At 41.1% G+C, this 17,942-nt stretch overlaps 1 protein-coding gene and 1 long non-coding RNA gene across 2 annotated transcripts in view; one reads left to right on the top strand and one right to left on the bottom strand.

Annotated features, from left to right (window-relative positions):
• The window catches only part of iqgap2 (IQ motif containing GTPase activating protein 2), a 330,491-nt gene extending 321,340 nt beyond the window's left edge, over positions 1-9,151 (top strand). Inside the window, exons 34-38 of the mRNA XM_067982692.1 lie at positions 137-349; positions 875-1,035; positions 1,187-1,330; positions 4,605-4,713; positions 6,681-9,151. Coding sequence (XP_067838793.1) covers positions 137-349; positions 875-1,035; positions 1,187-1,330; positions 4,605-4,713; positions 6,681-6,794 — 741 coding nt within the window. The 3' untranslated portion in view covers positions 6,795-9,151. The remainder of the gene's footprint in view (positions 1-136; positions 350-874; positions 1,036-1,186; positions 1,331-4,604; positions 4,714-6,680) is intronic.
• The window catches only part of LOC137320821 (uncharacterized), an 83,505-nt gene that overhangs the window by 45,556 nt on the left and 20,007 nt on the right, over positions 1-17,942 (bottom strand). The gene's annotated exons all lie outside the window — the stretch shown is intronic.

The following is a 17,942-nucleotide window of genomic DNA, read 5'->3' as shown; positions in this document are numbered from 1 at the left end:
TTAAGTTACAGTTCACTGATCATATTAGTTTCACTGGAGATTTTACCAGAATATTAGTGTATGTGATTGGTCTTGTTAATTATTTTGCTGTCCTGTACATATGTCAACTGATTTAATTCTTTGTACAATTTATTAGGAAGTCAATCACTTGAAGGTGGTTGAAAAGCGTGCTCTACTGGATGCCAAAGTTCCTGATAAAATGAAACACAGTCAGTCTGTTCTCGAGGATGGGCAACTCCCAATTGAACAGAAAAAAAGGAAAATCCAGAGGAACCTTCGTACTCTGGAACAGGCTGGCCTAGTCTCATCGACAAATAAATACCAGGAACTAATAAATGATATTGCAAAGGTATACGTGAGCGAAGCCTGGTATTTAATTGGGATTCTCTTGTTAGGAGAATGTGTCACTCCAACCGTAATCAGGTTCTTAAAATCAACAGTCCTGAAGTTCAAAGATCTTTTTAGATTATTCCGGAAGACAAAATTGAATTAAAATTGTATTGTGTTTAACTGAGAATAGCTTAATATATTGATAGCATTCGGGATATTAAATCTATTTTCTGGTTCTTTCGACCCTCTGCATTCTGAGTGCGTGAACATTGACCCACAATACTGAGCCCATGGCTTTATGAACACTGTACGTGATTGCTTTATAACCACATTGCAGATCACTGTTTAAGACTTCCACCTTCCCTCATTTCTTTTAGTCGTAAGATCTTGTTGCTCACCAAATAGAGCCATGTTTGAAAATGTTCTGCAGTATTAAATGATCCAATTAAAATGTGCTTTTAGATATATTTACATTGAAGTAAGGTAAGAGCTCTTTTTAAGAAGAGAAATCCACATCAACTGCAAAGACCTTTTTGTGTTTCAGGATATTCGGAACCAGAGAAGGTATCGACAGCGTCGCAAGGCTGAACTCGTGAAAATACAGCAGACCCTGAGTGCACTTAATTCGAAGGAAAAATTTTATGAAGAACAGAATAATTACTACAATACATATATTAAAACCTGCCTGGACAACTTAACAAGAAAGTAGGCAAATGTTTTGGCTCAGTTCAGTAAACCACTTGTATTATTGTAGCTCAGTAAACTACATTAGCTTAACATTCAGACAGCCTTCAATCACTGCTTTGTGAATCTCTTAGATGGCCAGATAATGAAGGATTTTCTTTGTGAATTGCAGGAATGCCAGAAGATCAATAAAATTAAATGGAAAAGGAGAAGAAAAGGGGAACAAAAAAATGAAACAGTCAACTTTACGCTACACGGCAGCTCGACTGCATGAGAAAGGTGTTATTCTGGAAATTGAAGGACTTCACTCCAACCAGTGAGTAATAGCAACTGTTTATTGAAAAGAACATTACATCGTTAGCCTGTTGTGCTATCTTGGTGTTTACTAGCAACAATTAGGAAGTAATGAGCAATGTTCTTAAAATACCACAATGACCCATGATGTGGTTCAGAGACTGAATCATTTCATTACTTCTCAGTACAGCTTCCACTTGTTTGCAGATGAATACTTTCATCTTGTCAGCTTCCACTCTGCCTGAACTTGTATACTTCTAAAGGATGAAGGATACCATCAGAAGCAATTACAAAATCATAGAATCATAGAAAGTTACGGCACAGAATGAAGCCATTCAGCCCATCGTGGCTGAAAAAGAGCTACCCAGCTAAATCCCACTTGCCAGCACTTGGTCCGTAGCCCTGTGGGTTACGGCACTTCAAGTGCACATCCAAGTACTTTTTAAATGAGTTGAGAGTTTCTGCCTCTACCACACTTTCAGGCAGTGAGTTCCAGACCCCCACCACCCTCTGGGTGAAAAAAATTCTCCTCAGCTCCCCTCTAATCCTTCTTCCAATTAATGTAAATCTATGCCCCTGGTCACTGACCCGTCTGCTAAGGGAAATAGGTCCTCCCTATCCACTCTATCTAGTCCCATCATAATTTTATGTACCTCAATTAAATCTCCCCTCAGCCTCCTTTGTTCCAAAGAAAACAACCCCAGCCAATCCAATCTTTTCTCATAGCTAAAATTCTCCAGCCCTGGCAACATCCTCGTAAATCTCCTCTGTACCCTCTCTCGTGGAATCACATCTTTCCTGTAATGTGGTGACCAGAATTGTATCCAGTACTCAAGCTGTGGGCTAACCAACGTTTTATGCAGCTCTAGCATAACCTCCCTGCTCTTATATTCTATGCCTCAGCTAATAAAGGAAAGTATCCTGTATGCCTTTTTAAACATCTTATCTACCTGTCCTGCTACCTTCAGGGATCTGTGGACATGTACTCCAAGGTCCCTTTTTTCCTCTACACCGCTCAGTATCCTCCCATTTATTGTGTACTCCCTTGCCTTGTTTGCCCTCCCCAAATGCATTACCTCACACTTCCTTGGATTGAATTCCATTTGCCATTTTTCTGCCCACCTGACCAGTCCATTGATATCTTCCTGCAGTCTACAGCTTTCCTCCTCACTACCAACCACACGGCCAACTTTTGTATCATCTGCAAACTTCTTGATCAAGCCCACCACATACAAGTGCAAATCATTAATATATACCACAAAAAGCAAGGGACCCAGAACAGAGCCTTGCAGGACCCCACTGGAAACAGTCTTCCAGTTGCAAGAACACCCATCAACCAATGCCCAACTTTGCTTCCTGCCACTGAGCCAATTTTGGATCCAACTAGCCACTTTTTCTTGGATCCCATGGGCTTTTACTTTTTTGAACACTCTGCCATGTGGGACCTTGTCAAAAGCCTTGCTAAAATCCATGTACACTACATCAAACGCTTTACCCTCATCGACCCTCTTTGTTACCTGCTCAAAAAATTCAATCAAGTTAGTCAGACACGACCTTCCCTTAACAAATCCATGTTGACTGTCCTTGATTAACCCGTGCCTTTCTAAATGACAATTAATACTGTCCCTCAGAATCAAGTCCAATAATTTGCCCACCACCGAGGTTAGACTGACTGGCCTATAATTACTCGGTCTATCATTTTCTCCCTTTTTAAACAACGGTACAACATTAGCAGTCCTCCAATCCTCGGGCACCACGCCTGTAATCAGGGAGGATTAGAAAATGATGGTCAGAGCCTCTGCTATTTCCTCCCTTGCTTCTCTTAGCAGCCTGGGATACATTTCATCCAGGCATGGCGATTTATCTACTTTCAAAGATGCTAAACCCCTTTATACTTCCTCTTTCACTATATTTCAAAATATTGGATAGGATAAACACACAGTGCAGTGGAAGAGTTGATACTGTTCTGTTAATTGAAAGCACTGTTATATGAATGAGGTTTCTTCAGTTCTACATTTTATGAATCTACACTCGGTGCAAATAGTTTGGAGAAGTACATCTCCACGTCCCCTGTATATGACTCTGTCAGAGTGGGTGCTGTTGCCAATGACAAATGTGACCATCTGGACAACAGTGATCGTACAAGTGCATATTTACATCCAGGAAGTTGTGTCATATTGAGTGCAACTACTGTGCTAGGAGCAGAATGTTTGGGTCAGAAATCATGTGCAATCAATGCCATGGACCGTGTTTAGCATATAAACATTTCCTCTTCGCAGTCTGCTCTCATGCACGTACTCAAGGGAAAGTTTTGCTTATTAACTAGGACTGGCATGATCAACTAATACATAAATAAAATGTGTTTGTGTTACTTTAAAACTAGCATTTTTTTTTAAAGTGCTCTATTTCCCCTCCACTCATTACTTTAGTTAGAATTTGGGAAACAAAAACAGAGTGGAACGACCATGAGACTAATTTAAAATGTTAGACATAGATGTCTACGTTAAATAGCTTTGGAGTTTATCAGCAAAAAGAAAGAATCTTACACTGCAGAAGGGGGCCATTCGGCCCATTATGCCTGTGCTGGCTCTTAGTAAGAGCGATCCAATTAGTCCCACTCCCCTCTGCTCTTTCCCTGTGGCCTGCAGATTTTTCCTTTTCAAGTATCTATCTAATTCCCTTTTGAAAGTTACCATTGAAACTGCTTCCACCATCCTTTCTGGCAGTGCATTCTACATCATAACTCACTATGTTTAAAAAAAAATTCTCCTCACATGCCCTCTGGTTCTTTTGTCAATATCTGAAATCTGTGTCCTCTGGTTACCGACCCACCTGCCAGTGGGAACAGTTTCTCCTTATTTAATCTGTCAGTACTCCTCATAATTTTAAACACCTCCATTAAATCTCCCCTTAAACTTCTCTGCTCTAAGGAGAACAACCCCAGCTTCTCTAGTTGCCCCTCATCCGTGATACCATTCTGGTAAATCTCCTTTACACCCTCTCCAAGGCCTTGACATCCTTCCTAAAGTGTGGTGCCCAAAATTGGACGGAGTACTCTAGCTGAGGCCTATCCAGTCATTTATAAAGATTTAGCATAGAGTTCATATGATTTTCACTGAAACCATAGAGTTTTTATTTAAATTAAGGATCAACGCTTGTAGGTGAATCTTCCTTTAATTTTCATTTAAATGCCATGTGAATTGTAGTAATACTATTAAAGCATTCATCTCTTCATTTTGAAGTGTTCCTCGTGGTTATTGGGTTTATTTGACCTCCAGTTCTGTTTTTTTTGTTAGGTTTAAGAATGTCCTCTTCGATATCACACCAAGTGAGGAAGTGGGTGACTTTGAAGTCAAGGCCAAGTTCATGGGAGTAGAGATGGAAAAAGTACAACTTCATTTTCAGGTAGAGAATGGAGTTGTGAAAAGTTGGTCAGGTTTAATACAGTTTTGTGTATGATCTATTGATACAATTATGATTGAATCAAAATATTATTAGATTGCAATTGATTTTGTACCTTTGGTTTCGGAAGAAGCAGTTGGAGATGCTCGCTCAGCTCTCAGGGCCCATCTTTGTGCAGTTGCTTTGTGATGCATTGATGTGTTGCATTTTCAAAATATTGTAAGCCATTGAGTGAGTGACTTCCAACACGAGTGTCAAAGCTACCATTATAAGTGCCATTGCCGAGCTAAACATCCCATAGGTTCATGCTGGAACAGATACATAACCTGATTCTGTGCAACATTTGTGCCAAGGTAGCAGCTACATAATGAGCTGCCTGAAAGCACCCTGAAAGGGTGACAATGCATCTTTAAAGAAATAAGCTCCACCCCACTTAATACCGCAGTTTACAACTTGTTCTTATTTGGACTGAACATAAGATCTATTGCTTGCAGAATATGCACAGATCTGCGTTTTTAAACAGACGATGGATTCCATTTTGCTTTTTTTTTTAAACAGTTATGTAGTTAAATTCCTTGTTTTCTCTTCCTGTCAAATATTCTGTTACAGCTACTTTTAAATCTAGAATTTTTGTACAATGAAGCAAGATTTTTTTTTAATAGAAAAGCACAATAGATTGGGAAATCCTAAAGCCACCAAGGGAATGCGTTCAGTCTTAAATGTGATACCGGAGCAATGATTGTTGAGGTTTAAGAGGCTATGTATTGTAATACAGCTACTTTAACTTTAAAATCCTACTTAATTAAACCTGCAGAAAAAAACAAAGGCACTGAGTCTTTGTTTCTTCACAATGGGGGGTTGGGGACTGTTTTTTTAAGTTCAGTTGTGTAGAGGCACAGGTCTCTTTTGATACGTGCCATTCACTTGCTATAATTTCCAAATGTGGAAGCATATTATTACCCAGCAATGACTTTCCTTCCTATCAATCTTTATAGTTTAATGCATCACTGCAGCTGAAGCAGTTAAATAAAAATGAGGATTTCTTCTCATTTAAATCTTGCATGTCTTTCTTATCAGTGTAGAAACCAGATAATTCCAGATTATTGTCCTTATGCTTTTCCTTTTTAAACAGACAAATCTTATTCTTGCCATTTGGCTTGTTTTCTCTCTCTCTCTCTCTCCCTCTCTCTCCCCTCCTTCTCTCTCTCCCCCCTCTGTAACATTTTAACCACAAATAGAATGGCCCTGTAGTTCATAGATACAATCGTACAGCATAGAAGGAGGCCAGTCGGCCCATCATGCCTGTGCCGGCTCTTTGAAAGAGCAATCCAATTAGTCCCACTCTACCTGCTTCTTCCCCATAGCCCTGCAAATTTTTCCTTTTCAAACATATATCCAATTCCCTTTTGAAAATTACTATTGAATCTGCTTCCACTGCCCTTTCAGGCAGTGCATTCCAGATCATAACAACTCGCCGCGTAAAAATAAATCTCCTCATCTCCCCCCTCTGGTTCTTTTGCCAATTATCTTAAATCTGTGTCCTCAGGTTACCAACTCTCCTGCCTGTGGTAACAGTTTCTCCCTATTTACTCTATCAAAACACCTCTGTTAAATCTCCCCTTAACCTTCTCTGCTCTAAGGAGAACAATCCTAGTTTCTCCAGTCGCTCCACATAATTGAAATCCCTCATCCCTGGTACCATTCTGTTAAATCCCCTCTGCACCCTCTCAGAGGCCTTGACATCCTTCCTATAAGGTGTGGTTGTAACAAGATATTGGTGTAACAGTGTTCAAATTATAGCTGTCACAAGCTGCACCTAAACTTTAATTGCCCTGCCAGCATCTTGGCTTGTTCAATTATTGCTATTTATAATTGACAGACTTGGGCAATGTGACATTACGTTCATAATGTTTGCACACTTTGGATTTGCCAGTTAAAGGGAATTAATGAGTAACTTTTATCTTTTACAGGACCTGCTGGAGCTACAGTACGAAGGTGTGGCTGTCATGAAGATGTTTGACAAGGCTAAAGTCAATGTAAATCTGCTAGTTTTCCTACTGAATAAGAAATTCTATGGAAAATGAACCATCCACACTATGGCAGTTCTGACAGTCAAATTCGTACTAAAATCTTTCCTTTTCATTAATTAAAAGAATATCATGTTTGCTCTCAATAGCAGGGTCACAAACATATTTAAAATATCAATTGTATTGTTTTTGTTAAGAAAAACATATCACAGTATTGGACCAAAACTGACTTCTGCCATTGTACTTTCTGCATAAATAGTTTGTGCCTTCTTGGTGTTTTCAGCAGTTCTCAGCTTAGATTTGTAATTTTAAAAGGTTGATGATACAGAAAAATATTCAGTGGGAAAATGGGTGCATGTGGATCACTTGGTGTTAAGTTACTTTGTTTTATTTAACACTGCGCTTAAAAAGGTTATGAATACAGTAACCCCAGTTTAAAATCCTCTTAGCTGTATACCTGCTTTGGAAATGAGATGCACTGTACGTTTCCCTGTGGAGGATTCATTACGCCACTTAGTGATTTTAACATAATTACAGCCCATTTCACCATTTCTAGAGCATGGTGCTGTCTTGGTTATAGGTCTACCGGCAGTCAGATTGCAAGTGACCTTTTCTAATCGTCACACACTGAAGATAAAATAAAGCAATAAAAGCGATCCAGTTATTATAGCAGTAATATTTCGACGAAAATCAGGAAATTCGGAAGTATAAGACCTCTTCAAAAAAAATAAAAACTTCAGTCTAGCAAGTTTTAATTTTCAAAGTTAATTTGCTGCTTCGTGATTTAACTTTTGTAATGGCTGCATGTGGTTTAATCAAGGCAGAAGCAGCACATTAACAGGGTGGCCTGATAAAATTGAGAATACAGAACCAGCAGAAAAATCCTACTTAGAGTCAGTATAATGATTTTGGTTAAGTACAAAACAGATTGCTTTTTACGTCTGTCTATTGCTTCGCCTGTAGCTGAGCATTACTGCTTGGTTACTTGCTGTTGCCTCCATGGGTTTAATACAGTGCAGTCTGAAGTCTTGAAATCTTTTCAAGTGTGATTTTTTTTTACTGTTCATGTTTGAGGAAATGCCTTAATGCAAATTTAGACTCCGTGGGATCGTAGATGTAAAGTTGTATTGAGAATACTTTATTGACTGACCATACAGGAGTCTCTTAATTCGTATAATCAAGTGCACATCTGTAACACATTTCCAAAACCCATTTTACATTTCCGGTGTATCTCTCAAATCAAAACTTTATTAGAGAAATCCAACTTCAGGAAAAATGTCTGACACAGTAACTCAGGTCTATATTAAAACATAAATATGCTGCTTACATAGGAACAAAGCAATACTTACAATGGAGCTGTGCATTACAAATTTATACATCCTGTCCATTGAATTGAATGAGACACCTTATATACTCATTAAGTATCTGACTGCCCCAAAATCCATTATAGCGTCGATAACAGTAAACTTGCTAGACCAGCAATTGATTTCAATACACCTTTCACAGCAATGATTCCTTAAGGCTTTCAAAGTGAGTATACTAACCAGGGGTTACTTGACGCTCCCATTTATTACATGCATAGTAAGTTTGTGAATTTGCTTTTTCTTGCCCAATAATAGAAGTATAAGATAAAGATATAGATCAAATTCTTTAACCCTTTGATGCTTATCTTCTGATCGGAGGGTTGTTTATTTAATGTTCTGTTAGCCGTGCAGAGGTAGCTTCACAAGCTGGTATAATTGAGCAGGTTACAGAAGACATGCAAATGTAGAATTTAAAACTGCAGTCACTATAATCCTTAATTCAAGAATTTAAATTGTGATTTTAAAAACACCTTTCTGGGACCCTATAATTTTGTTAATTGATTTTAAAAATAAAAATTTTGGAATAATGTGGCTTCAATTTCTATGTTACTGGGGCACTGCAGCATTGATCTAATCTTTAAGCACAAGTGTTTTCATGTTGCTTGTTTAGTTTTAATAATTAAGATTAATCATTTATTTAAATAGTTGGCTTTAAATGCAGTGTACAATTTCAGTTATGAAAACATTCCATTTAAAATATTCAATGTAAAAAGATTAAATATTATATGATTTATACATTACAAGATAATAAATATGCACTACTGCCTAATGGCCAAAAATATATTTGCAGCCAATGTGTACTACCTATAGTATGGTAGGTAATAAAGTAATGATTTGGCTTTAGTGATTTGATTTATGTATGTATTCTGTCAGTCCAAACCGACACTTTGTGGCTTTTGTACGTAAACTGCTCTGTCCCCATAGTGTTGGCTATTTATAGCTATTCCTTTTAAAACCAAAATATTGGAATCTTGTTTGACAACGTTGGTTTTTTCAATGGTTGTCTGCACTGTCAAATTGTATAAAATAAATCTTCCTAAAGAGTTTCAATTCTGTTGACGTTCCTTTCTTCCATTGTGAAACACCAGTGTGACCGCCTTTTGATGACTTTTAGTAGTTTTGCAGTTTTAGTTTATTAGCATAGAGCTTCTCCCATAAACATCATCTGATTATTTTTATTTTACTTTTCTTTTAATGAGATTTGCGGTCTTTTGTAATCTTCATTAAAATTCTCAGTTGGCGCCAACTTAAAGACCTGACAATAGATGCACAATTTGAGGCTTCTTGGGGACCTAGTCTTCCTAACTTTAAACCTGTATCAAACTAAACCAGGTAATTACAGCTCTGACACAAGCAGTTCCCACCCGAACAGATCAGTATCTGCAGGCTGATGACAGCAACAGTCATGTGGTTCCATAAACATGACCGAGTGTACTTGAAATAAACTTCCTTTCTGCGGTGTCTGAATGTCTGAAGCCATCACTTCCTTGTCCTAATAAACATTGTATTGTGTAGATTCATCGAAAAGGAGCTTTATACTGTAATTTTATAGTGATTTTTTTTAAAAAGGAACACTTGCTCCCTCCCTCACTTTTTTTATTCGTTCATGGGATGTGGGTGTCGCTGGCGAGGCCAGCATTTATTGCCCATCCCTAATTGCCCTTGAGAAGGTGGTGCTGAGCCACCTTCTTGAACCGCTGCAGTCCGTGTGGTGACGGTTCTCCCACAGTGCTGTTAGGAAGGGAGTTCAAGATTTTGACCCAGCGACGATGAAGGAACGGTGATATATTTCCAAATCGGGATGGTGTGTGACTTGGAGGGGAACGTGCAGGTGGTGTTGTTCCCATGCGCCTGCTGCCCTTGTCCTTCTAGGTGGTAGAGGTCGTGGGTTTGGGAGGTGCTGTCGAAGAAGCCTTGGCGAGTTGCTGCAGTGCATACTGTGGATGGTACACACTGCAGCCACAGTGCGCCGGTGGTGAAGGGAGTGAATGTTTAGGGTGGTGGATGGGGTGCCAATCAAGCGGGCTGCTTTGTCCTGGATGGTGTCGAGCTTCTTGAGTGTTGTTGGAGTTGCACTCATCCAGGCAAGTGGAGAGTATTCCATCACACTCCTGACTTGTGCCTTGTAGATGGTGGAAAGGCTTTGGGGAGTCAGGAGATGAGTCACTCACCGCAGAATACCCAGCCTCTGACCTGCTCTTGTAGCCACAGTATTTATGTGGCTGGTCCAGTTAAGTTTCTGGTCAATGGTGACCCCCAGGATGTTTACGGTGGGGGATTCGGCAACGATAATGCCGTTGAATGTCAAGGGTAGATGGTTAGACTCTCTCTTGTTGGAGATGGTCATTGCCTGGCTCTTGTCTGGCGCGAATGTTACTTGCCACTTATCAGCCCAAGCCTGGATGTTGTCCAGGTCTTGCTGCATGCGGGCACGGACTGCTTCATTATCTGAGGGGTTGCGAATGGAACTGAACACTGTGCAATCATCAGCGAACATCCCCATTTCTGACCTTATGATGAAGGGAAGGTCATTGAAGCAGCTGAAGATGGTTGGGCCTAGAAAACTGCCCTGAGGAACTCCTGCAGCAATGTCCTGGAGACTGGATATTGTGCATTGGCCTCCAACATTGTGGATTGGCCTCCAACAACCACTACCATCTTCCTTTGTGCTAGGTATGACTCCAGCCACTGGAGAGTTTTCCCCCTGATTCCCATTGACTTCAATTTTACTAGGACTCCTTGGTGCCACACTCGGTCAAATGCTGCCTTGATGTCAAGGGCAGTCACTCTCACCTCATCTTTCGAATTCAGCTCTTTTGTCCATGTTTGGACCAAGGCTGTAATGAGGTCAGGAGCCGAGTGGTTCTGACGGAACCTAAACTGAGCATCAGTGAGCAGGTTATTGGTAAGTAAGTGCCGCTTGATAGCACTGTCGACGACACCTTCCATCACTTTACTGCTGATTGAGAATAGACTGATGGGGCGGGAATTCGCCAGATTGGATTTGTCTTGCTTTTTGTGGACAGGACATACCTGGGCAATTTTCCACATTGTCGGGTAGATGCCAGTGTTGTAGTTGTACTGGAACAGCTTGGCTAGAGGCGCGGCTAGTTCTGGAGCACAAGTCTTCACTACAGCCGGGATGCTGTCTGGGCCCATATCCTTTGGTGTATCCAGTGCGCTCAGCCACTTCTTGATATGACGTGGAGTGAATCGAATTGGCTGAAGACTGGCTTCAGTGATGGTGGGGATATCGGGAGGAGGCCGAGATGGATCATCACTCGGCACTTCTGGCTGAAGATGGTGGCAAACACTTCAGCCTTGTCTTTTGCACTCACGTGCTGGACTCCGCCATCATTGAGGATGGGGATGTTCACAGAGCCTCCTCCTCCCGTTAGTTGTTTAATTGTCCACCACCATTCACGATTGGATGTGGCAGGACTGCAGAGCTTTGATCTGATCCGTTGGTTGTGGAATCGCTTAGCCCTGTCTAAAGCATGTTCCTTCCGCTGTTTAGCATGCATGTAGTCCTGAGTTGTAGCTCCACCGGGTTGGCACCTCATTTTTAGGTACGCCTGGTGCTGCTCCTGGCATGCTCTTCTACACTCCTCATTGAACCAGGGTTGATCCCCTGGCTTGTTGGTAATGGTAGAATGAGGAATATGCCGAGCCATGAGGTTACAGATTGTGCTGGAATACAATTCTGCTGTTGCTGATGGCCCACAGTGCCTCATGGATGCCCAGCTTTGAGCTGCTAGATCTGTTCTGAATCTATCCCATTTAGCACGGTGATAGAGCCACACAACACGTTGGATGGTGTCCTCAGTGCGAAGACAGGACTTCATCTCCATGAGGACTGTGCGATGGTCACTCCTACCAATACTGTCATGGACAGATGCATCTGCAACAGGTAGATTGGTGAGGACGAGGTCAAGTAAGTTTTTCCCTCGTGTTGGTTCGTTCGCCACCTGCCGCAGGCCCAGTCTGGCACCTATATCTTTCAGGACTCGGCCAGCTCGGTCAGCAGTGGTGCTAGCGAGCCACTCTTGGTGATGGACATTGAAGTCCCCCACCCAGAGTACATTCTGTGCCTGTGCTACCCTCAGTACTTCCTCCAAGTGGTGCTCAACATGGAGGAGGACTGATTCATGTAGGTGGTAATCAGCAGGAGGTTTCCTTGCCCATTTTTGACCAGGTGCCATGAGATTTCATGGGGTCCGGAGTCAATGTTGAGGACTCCCAGGGCCACTCCCTCCTGACTGTATATCACTGTACCGCCACCTCTGGTGGGTCTGTCCTGCCGGTAGGACAGGACATACCCTGGGATGGTGATGGAAGAGTCTGGGACATTGGCTGAAAGGTATGATTTTGTGAGTATGGCTGTCAGGCTGTTGCTTGACTAGTCTGTGGGACAGCTCTCCCAATTTTGGCACAAGTCCCCAGATGTTAGCGAGGAGGACTTTGCAGGGTCGACTGGGCTTGGTTTGCCTTTGTCATGTCCGATGGTGGGTCTGGTTTTATTTTTATGACTTTTTTTAGCGAGATTTTACAACTGAGTGGCTTGCTAGGCCATTTCAGAGGGCAATTAAGAATCAACCACATTGCTGTGGGTCTGGAGTCACATATCGGCCAGACCGGGTAAGGACGGCAGGTTTCCTTCCCTAATGGAAGAACATTAGTGAACCAGATGGGTTTTTACGACAATCCGATAGTTTCATGGCCACCATTGCTGATGCTAGTTTTTTTAATTCCATATTTTATTTTAATTAATTGAATTTAAATTCCCCAGCTGCCGTAGCGGGATTTGAACTCATGACTCCGGATTATTAGTCCAGGCCTCTGGATTACTAGTCCAGTAACATAACCACTATGCTACTGTACATTGATCATCACCTGCCTTCGATCCACACACTGCAGTAGTGTAGCCCAGCTTGATAAGTTCTTGAGAAACTATCTGCTGAGCATGTACACGAAGATATTGTTGTGACATTGCAATTGAACAGCACCACACATGGTCTGCTACTCCCACATTGTAATAAAGCGAAGACCTGCACTGTTATACCATGTCCCCCTTCCCCCTCCCACATACAAGTCTGAAATGGAATCTGTTTCCACTATGTAGATACTTGCAGAGCCCTAAGTTTTATGGGCCGCGCAGAGCAATATCAGCAAACTTGACAGTCAGTTTCTATGACGCAAGGACTTGCGGCAAACTATTGACAAAGCAGTAAATAGCCTAATTGGTGGTTGAGTGCATCTTATGCCACCAAATCATAAGGAAGAAGCCCAAGGCCAACTGAAGGTCATTTGACATTTTCCTTGACTGCTTTATGAGCATCTCAATCATGTTCCAAATTATAGCATAAGTAAGGCTGTTACATGGAGCAATCTTCACGCACATCTTACTATACATTACTGTCTGGATTTAACTGCACAATACAATGTCTTTTCAGATATAGAAATATAAAGGGAAAACTGGATATACTGGAAATCTGAACCAAAAACAAAATTCTGGAAATACACAGCAACTCTTTCAAATAGCCGGCACAGGCATGATGGGCCGAATGGCTGCCTCCTGTGCTGTACCATACTGTGATACTAAGTCAATCAGTATGTGCAAAGAGAAAACACAGGTTGAGGTTTTAGATGTGTGCAATTCATCATGCTAATGACTCCTCTTATCTTCCTCTGGACTATGAACCTACTACTGAACACCAAGCCAATATTTACCAGACTAATAGCAATCTGATCTCTTTCGGGCATCATCTCCCTACAGCCCTAGGTGCAATCTTTACTAATAGTAAACAAGCAGGACTGTCCCAGCAGACTGATTTGTTTCAGCCTTTTCCTCTCCCACCAAACTAATTCCCTCATATCTAGACTCTATCCTTTCTGCCATTGCTCAGCTATTTTAAGAGGGAGCAGGTCGGGTTGGAAATCACCCCATACAAAAGGTAGGTACCCTGTAATATAAATCAGGGTCATTGTGGCCTCCTGGACTAGTTTTGATTACCTAAAGGGGTCAAAGAGGAATTTTCCAGATTTTTATTCCTCGAGTGGCCTGGGTTTTTATTTTTTTGCCACTTCCAGATGATTACCTGAGTGTGGGTGGGTAGAGAGTGTCCTGTATCATGATGCATAAGACATTACAACTATATGGGACAGGCTAGATGAACTAGTTGGTCTTTTCCTGTCTGTTATTTTTGTATGTTTATATGCATCTACTCACCTATATCTGACTCCTCCCATGCCTTCTGCCCCTTTAAGAATTTCAGATTCTCCAACATTTGTAATCTCCTTTTCACCATGGATGGATGTTCAGTCCCTCACCAGGGTGGTCTATGGGCCCTCTGTTTCTTTCTTGAACAGCAGACCAAACAGTCCCCATCCACCACTGCCTTCCTTCACCTGGATGAACTTGTTCTCACCTCATAGCAACCCCTTTTATCTGGAGCTAGTAGCTGCTGGAACTCTACATGGGCCTCGGCTATGCCTGCCTATTTGTAGGCGGTCCTGGTGGGGCCTCGAGTCAGATTGAAACACTTTGTTTCAATCCCTGTATGACTCTTCCTCTGTTGTATGTCAGTGCTGCGTCCTGCTCTCAATGATCTGGAGAAATTCATCAACTAATCTTCCAATTTTTACCTATCACTCACCTTCACAAAGTCTATCTCTGAATTTCCCTTCCCTTCTTGGACATCTCTGGTGAGGAAGTTTCTACTGACAGTGTGTGGAGCACGTGGAGCGAAGAAAACTAAGGTCTCTTTTTCAAATGTTATGTATTCTCCACTTACCATAATCCCACCCATCTTCTGGCCTTATAAGGATATAGTTTTGGCTGGAGGGATTTTGTATTTAGTGTTAGTTTTGGTGTGATAGACCACATTCAGCACTACCTGCTACAATGGCATTTGTAGGTGTATGTACTCAGAGAATGGGGAAACCATTTACTATCAAGATAGCTACAGCCTACAGTGTGTAGAAGATGCATATTGTTGGAATAATAGCCTATACCTTCATGACCGGCAATCCTAGCACGCAGTTTGCACAGTGCAGCATTAACTTATAATGTAAAGTAAAAGTCATTCCTAGCAGCTTGGGGACGTAGGAAGGTGAATTTAGTTTTTAGAATACCACTCAAGATATAGTTATGTTTGAGGTCGGCATGCTCAATCACATGTAGTTGTGTCAAGTTTTCCTTCTTCCTCTTGCTGGTTTTGTAAGACTATAGTTTGTTCTTGTTTTCAGAAATAGTACAGCAAGATAATGAGGCTTGCTGTGAGTTGGCGTACTGAGCAAATCCTTGCGCACTACTGTACAAGTGCCTGTGACCTCAGCCGCTTTATTACAGAAGCACTTTATCATTCCGGTCCTTTCAGGGCTCTTGAATGATTTAAACCTTTGGCCCAATCATATAATGTATTTTCTACTCAGAACAATATTTAGCTGATAACCTCAACCCTTCAGATTAATATGTAAAGAGGCACCCTCAATCATCATTCTCTCTCTCTCCCTCGCTCTCTCTCTCTCTCTCACACACACACACACCCTTTCAAACATAGCAGATCACATGACACTTGCTTTGACTTCACACACATGCAGTTGTCACGCAAAGCACGTTCAGCAACATTATCTATGGTATTTCGGATCCTGTCATCGGTAACAGTTCTATCTGGGAAACTTTAATTCGTCATGACTTTGATTCATTCCCAATGATTAATTGCATTTGTAGCTGTTTATTTTTGCAAGTAAATATGTTCTTCTGTTTCTTACAGCCTTGGCAGCAACAAAATATTGCTTTGAGCACAGTTGGGTTGAGATGTTCATTACATTGATACAACTCTGGTCAAAGTTCCACTGCAATCACGATATGGCATCAATGTTAACAACTTGATTTAAATAATACACATCCTCCCACTGGGCTTGTGTAGCAATAGACACCTAATGGCGGTGCTTGAAAGTGATCCTGAATGAAAAGATTTACGGGATAATTTGCCAACTTTGTGCTCCCATCTGGGAGCTTTGCCAGCCAGGAATGCATATTGGAAATTCCAGATTTTAAACACAAATAGCTATGCACATTACTCAAAATCACTAATGAGTAGATATTGGGACATTATGATTTTTTATATATATAAATTTATTTACTGTGGTTTTAAAAATCAGTTTCATTACTCACCTATCATTGCCAGGACCACCATTTTGGCAGCACTCCTGAGCAACTTGCCTACCCCAACAATCAGTTGATCTAACCCCAAATTAACTCATTTTTATTACAAAATAATGATTTAGAAAGATAAGTAAACATTTAAGGTATTATTGAACAATGCAAAGGGTAAGCATTGTAGTGACTGATTTATTGACGAGGCATTTGTTAGGCTGTGTTTGTGATACTGTAAGTTAAGAATATATTGAAGGAAACTGGAGTAATTAGAACAAAAACCTCATCAAATCGTGACATTGATGTTCAAATATGAGAAGACACTATGAAACTGGAAAGTTTGGAGTATGAGGAGAAGTCAGGTACATCTTTTTCACTAAACGGAGAATACAGTTGTCAAGTAAATGACATGGGAAGTCCATTAAATTTAGGTACAATTGAATGCTTCAAGAGACAATTGATTGCATTTCTGAAGGCAAAGGGGATTGAGAGATATGGGGAACAACGTGGTAGAGTTGATCTATTAAAGAGAGATTGATTTGTTTAGACCTTATGGCCTTTTTCTATTTTTTTTCATTCTTATACACTCAATGTATTGACTTTAGATTTTTAAAGGCTCATTCATTGCTGTTGCACTAAACAGTCATGTGATTTCAGTCATCTTTACCTCCGGTCTCAACCACTCTAACTCTCTCCTTGCAAGCCTCCTATCGTTCACCCTCCGTAAACTCCAACTTGTCATTCCCTAAGACCTGCTTACCCATCACCTCTGTCTTTGCTGATCTACATTGGCCCCTGGTTCTTCAATGCATGACATTTAAAATCCTTGTCCTCATCTATACATCCCTCAATGGACTTCCCCCACCCTATGTATGCAGTCTCCAACCCTACATACTCTCCCAAACGCCCTATTTCCTCTGACTCCAGCCGTCTGTATCGTCCCTCCCTTTGTTCCGTCATTGGTGGTAAAGCTTTCAGCTGCCAATGGCCCTGCTCTTTGAAATTCCCTATGTAAGCCTCTCTATCTTTTAAAACCTTCAAAACCCATCTCTTTTACCTAGCTTTTGGTCACTCGTTCTAAAGTCTCAGGTCTGGGTTTTCATCCATTTTCCTTCCAGCTACTTGTGAAACACCTTGGGACATTCCTAGATAAATTTATGTTGTTGCTTTGAACACATCTGTCCAGTTGTATACCAAGAGATATAAGTGCAAGTTACGTAAGTATAGAACTACATTAGATGTCGGGAGATGATGCTTTTCACAGTGTTGTCAACCTATAGAAATAAATTGCCAGCTCGTGCAGTGAGTGAAGATTCGGTGCAGACATTCATAAGGGAGCTAAACAAATTTCTGAGTGTGGCTGACATAACTATGTATAATATGAAGGTAGGGAGATACTGAAGGATGGGTCTCGTAATTCCGTGGTCGCCTAGAACTTGTTTGATTGCCTTCGTGGGTTGGAGAGGAATTTCCTAGAACTTTTTTCCTAAATTTGCCAAGATTTTTCTGTTTTATTTTACTTCTCCCAGGAAATTATATGGCTTATTTGTGTGTGTGTTTGGGGGGAAGGGGTGGGTGGGTTCATGGTGTGCATAAGTTGCACCATAGAATCATAGAAGTTTACAACATGGAAACAGGCCCTTCGGCCCAACATGTCCATGTCGCCCAGTTTATACCACT

The sequence above is a fragment of the Heptranchias perlo genome, chromosome 4, assembly GCF_035084215.1.
Source record: "Heptranchias perlo isolate sHepPer1 chromosome 4, sHepPer1.hap1, whole genome shotgun sequence".
Lineage (NCBI taxonomy): Eukaryota > Metazoa > Chordata > Chondrichthyes > Hexanchiformes > Hexanchidae > Heptranchias > Heptranchias perlo.
The sequence above is the reverse complement of the archived record's forward strand: the minus strand, read 5'-3'. Positions and strand labels throughout refer to the sequence as shown.